Source organism: Onthophagus taurus, chromosome 3 (genome assembly GCF_036711975.1).
Source record: "Onthophagus taurus isolate NC chromosome 3, IU_Otau_3.0, whole genome shotgun sequence".
Taxonomy (NCBI): domain Eukaryota; kingdom Metazoa; phylum Arthropoda; class Insecta; order Coleoptera; family Scarabaeidae; genus Onthophagus; species Onthophagus taurus.
In genome coordinates, this window is record NC_091968.1 from 10,724,776 (window position 1) to 10,729,006 (window position 4,231).

The following is a 4,231-nucleotide window of genomic DNA, read 5'->3' on the forward strand; positions in this document are numbered from 1 at the left end:
TTAAATCGGCTAACAAAAAATCAGACGAAATCATGAATAAAACCACCAAAGAAAGCCGCATTCATAACCCTGTTACGATCCATGATCAAATTATCGGCACTTATCTCACAAAAATCAACTCTCCCAAGCCGCGGGATCGACAAGAGCTTTTAAATGCCCTAAAACGTAGATTCATTGAGCATCATCAAATTGACACAATCGTTGCTTTTTCTTTTTAATAATTACATGTAGCTTCCCGAAAAAGCAGGGTATGGGGAAAGAACAAGGTATGTCACATTTTTACATATTTTGACTTTACAACGGCATCTACTTGATTGTTGCGCTATTTACCACTGAGTAAATTGTGTGGGGAAAGAAGTGGGTAGATGCTTAGTTATTTTAAAATTTAGAATCCATGGAGGGGAAAATAACAAGGAATGTCCGCGCGCATGCGGAAAGAACAAGGAATGTCCTTATTGCCGGCGGTGTTTACGTTTCTGTTTGTCGGTTAGACGACGGCGTGCTTATACGTCAGTTGTGTTTATGTTTTCACTGTAGAACAACCACCTGCTTAAACGTTAAAAAACGTAATAATCTATTGACCATGCCACCTATTAGGCGCTTTGAATCTGGCATAAGTGAAAGTAGTGAATGTGACATTCGTGAGGATAATTTGTATAAGAAACGAAAGAAGACGGGGCGAGTGTCGGAGGTTATGAAAAAACTGAGGCTTCAGACACATGAAGAAGGTAAACCTTGCCAATGTAAACGCTTGAAATGCTATGAAAAAACTACACCTGAAGAAAGAAAATACATACTGCAAAATTTCAATCATTTAGAAGCACACAATGCTCAAAACGCTTATCTGTGCGGTTTAATAACTATTATTCCTGTGCAACCTCACCGTAGTAGAAAACCAGAAAATGCAAATTTTCACCAAGCATCATTTGCGTACAAATTAAGGGTGCATCGAAATGATTCTTCTGAGGATATTGGAGTGTGTGCTGCAGCTTTCCGAGCAGTCCATGGCATAACCAAAGGGAAACTAGAGTACCTGCAGAAATCTCTGAAAGACACTGGCATTGCACCTCAAGATCAACGAGGGAAACATAGTGTCAATCATCGAAAACTAAAAGAGGAATATTTTGAGGCTGTTTGGGGACATATAAATTCATTTAGAGCAAGACAATCTCACTATAGTCTAACGGATTCAAAAAAAAAATATCTTCCGGAAGAATTAAACATTACGAAAATGTTTAGAATGTTTCAACAAAAGAATCCCAATGTCAACGTTTCATATGATACATACAAACATATATTTAATACAAAATTCAATTTGTCATTCGGGTATCCAAGAACAGATACCTGTTCTACATGCGATAAGTTTCATGCCATATTAAGAACATTATCCACTGATAGCAATGCTGACGAAATCAAACAGCTCACCTTGGCCAATGAAATACACAAAAGAAAGGCTCAAACTTTTTATGATCGAAAAAAGAATGCTCGCCTAAATGCAAAACGACGACCTGATTTTCTTGCAATTGCGATGGACTTCCAGAAGAACATATCATTACCAAAAGTCTCCACGAATGACGTATACTATCGAAGACAATTGTCAATGTTTTCGTTCAATATTCACGTTTTGCACTCAGGAGAATCTATTTTCTACACGTATCCAGAGACCATCTCGAAGAAAAGCCCCAATGAAGTTGTATTCTTTTTAGTACATTTTTTATTTAACCATGTTCCTGATACAGTAAAGCATTTGCACATTTTTTGTGACGGTGCCGGTGGGCAAAACAAAAATTTTATTGTATTCAGGTTCATGCATTATGTAGTACATGACATAAAAAAACTAAGCAGCATTAAAATAACTTTTCCGGAAAGGGGGCATTCATATTTGGAATGCGACAAAAATATGGGCAACATAAATTTAAAAACGAAAATTGAAACTCCAGATGATTGGTTTGAACTGTTAAGGGTATCACGCACCAAACCGTCGTCATTCGTTATCGAAGAAGTCACTCAAAATATGGTAATGGGCTGGACTTCGTTTTTACAGAACCTGTATGTGAAGAAATGTCCATTTCCTGAACAAAAAACCAAAGAAGTGTTCTGTACAATCGATCATTGTCGATTTATACTTAACAGAGATACATACAATGGTTCTTGGAAAAAAAGTGTAATAAAGGGAAAAATTCAGATGGAAGCAGCCACTTTACTGCCAAATGAATTCAAATTACCAGATAAACTATACAATGGTGAGCATGCATAAAACTGACTTGTATGACCGGTAAATACATATTTTTTATAAACATATTTTTAATAGGATAGCGACCAAGCAAAAAATAAAATTTATACTAATTTTTCTCTTACGAAATTCAAATTTGGAAACCACAGATGGACAAAGCTGCATCTACGATACCAACCCATCTGTGGTTTCCTAATTTGAACTTCGTAAGAGAAAGAATAGTATAAATTTTATTTTTTGATTGGTCGCTGTCCTATTAAAAATATGTTTGTATATTCACGACCATGAATGTCGATAAACGTTCATATTTTTTATATTCGTTGCAGATCTTATTCCAGTAAATAAAGATAAGTTTAAGGATTTAATGGTGCTGAAGCAATTCTGTGGCCCAGTTGCTGTCAAGTTTTTTACCGATCTGCCGCATGAATAGGGGACATTCCTCGTTTTTTTCACATTTGTAATACCTTCGAATTAGTTTTATTTTATTATCAGATACACTGACGAAAAATATTTGTATTTACATGTTGAGACATACAATAAACATATAGTAAGATTTATTTAAATTATTTGTGGTTACTGCAAAACCAAAACGCTAAGTAGTTTGCGTAATTAACTTTAACATTCAAGTTACTCCGTTGTTAGTCTAAAGGACATACCTTGCTCTTTCCCCATACCCTTCGTATATAATCATGATTGACCTAAAAGACGCAAATAAACCTTCACCCACCGAACCGATCCACGGTACCCAAACCATGATTTTGCAAGATCAGCAATGACTGAGATAAAGTTACTGTATGCAAACATTAACAGCTATGTCCCAAAAAAACACCTAATTGGAAACTATATTTCTGTAAACCGCATTCACGGTGCGATGTTCGTTGAAACTGAAGCCAAATCGCTAATTAACTTCAGGGATTGGACAATGATCCAAGAATTGGGAAATATTGTGAACACCCCGTCAGAGGCGAGCGGTGGTTATGGCCGATCCTGCATTACAAATTGGAAAAGCTAATCCTCCCAGAATAAATTCTCCACTAAACAACGTCTTCCATTTTACTTTTATGATTGGCACAGAAAGAGTACATATATTGTTGGCTTATATACATCCTTTTAGTAAGATAGAAGAAAACAATTTGTGACTATGTCAAATTTTGTGCGCATCGCAACACCCCCGACGTTTGTCATGGCAAATAATCCCAACTCCAAGCCTGATTTAATCTTCTGCACAAACAACATAAGACCGCTCATCTCGCCTGTTAATGTCATCCCTGATCTCTGCTCTGACCATCTGGGTCTTGTGATCTGCATTAATACAACCACTCGAATACCTAAAGTAGCTCCTACATTTTCAGAAAAGAAATACTGTGACATATCTGCAGCAAAATGGTAAGCATTTGAATCACTTATGTCCCGTCCTTTAATAACTTCTTTTTTCGTTTCAGCTTTATTGTTCTTGTTACGCAATTTTAATAATTGGGCATAATGATCGAACACGTGAAGATTCAACGTTTCTCTGTCGTATTGTTCTTCGTTCCAATTGGTAATGATGATGTCTATACATGACTTAGTTGTTGCAGTTTCTCTTGATGTCTCATGAAAGACACAATGTAAATTGTGACTTTGTAATAAATCTTGTTATAAAATCACTTCGTAGTTTTTATACGCCTGCGCCTGTACATACATTAATATTGAAGTCACCTAGAATGAATACCTTCTTAATTAGCATTTCTTCTTCTATATTGCGTAGTAAATCCTGAAATCTTTCGAAGAATACCCTAGAATCGCCGCTTGGACGATATACAATAATGTATACCAATAATAATGATTTTTTTTCAAAACTATACAACTACAGAAACAATTCACCCTCGCTTTTTTTGACGTCACCAATTTTTACACAAATATACCTGTTAATGAGACCTTTCAATTGATTAAAAATATGCTGGCCACTTCTCTAAATTCTAAATAATGCAAACCATATATACAGGTGTCCCGAAACTC

The 4,231-nt window shown here is 35.9% G+C and overlaps 1 protein-coding gene across 1 annotated transcript; it reads left to right on the forward strand.

The window, feature by feature from the left end:
- Positions 1–243: 243 nt before the first annotated feature.
- LOC111422232 (uncharacterized) lies at positions 244–3,879 on the forward strand. The gene is made up of 3 exons (XM_071195180.1): positions 244–2,243; positions 2,560–3,619; positions 3,676–3,879. Exons 1-2 carry the CDS (start codon positions 395–397, stop codon positions 2,661–2,663), a joined length of 1,953 nt encoding a protein of 650 aa, XP_071051281.1. The 5' UTR covers positions 244–394; the 3' UTR covers positions 2,664–3,619; positions 3,676–3,879.
- Positions 3,880–4,231: the final 352 nt, after the last annotated feature.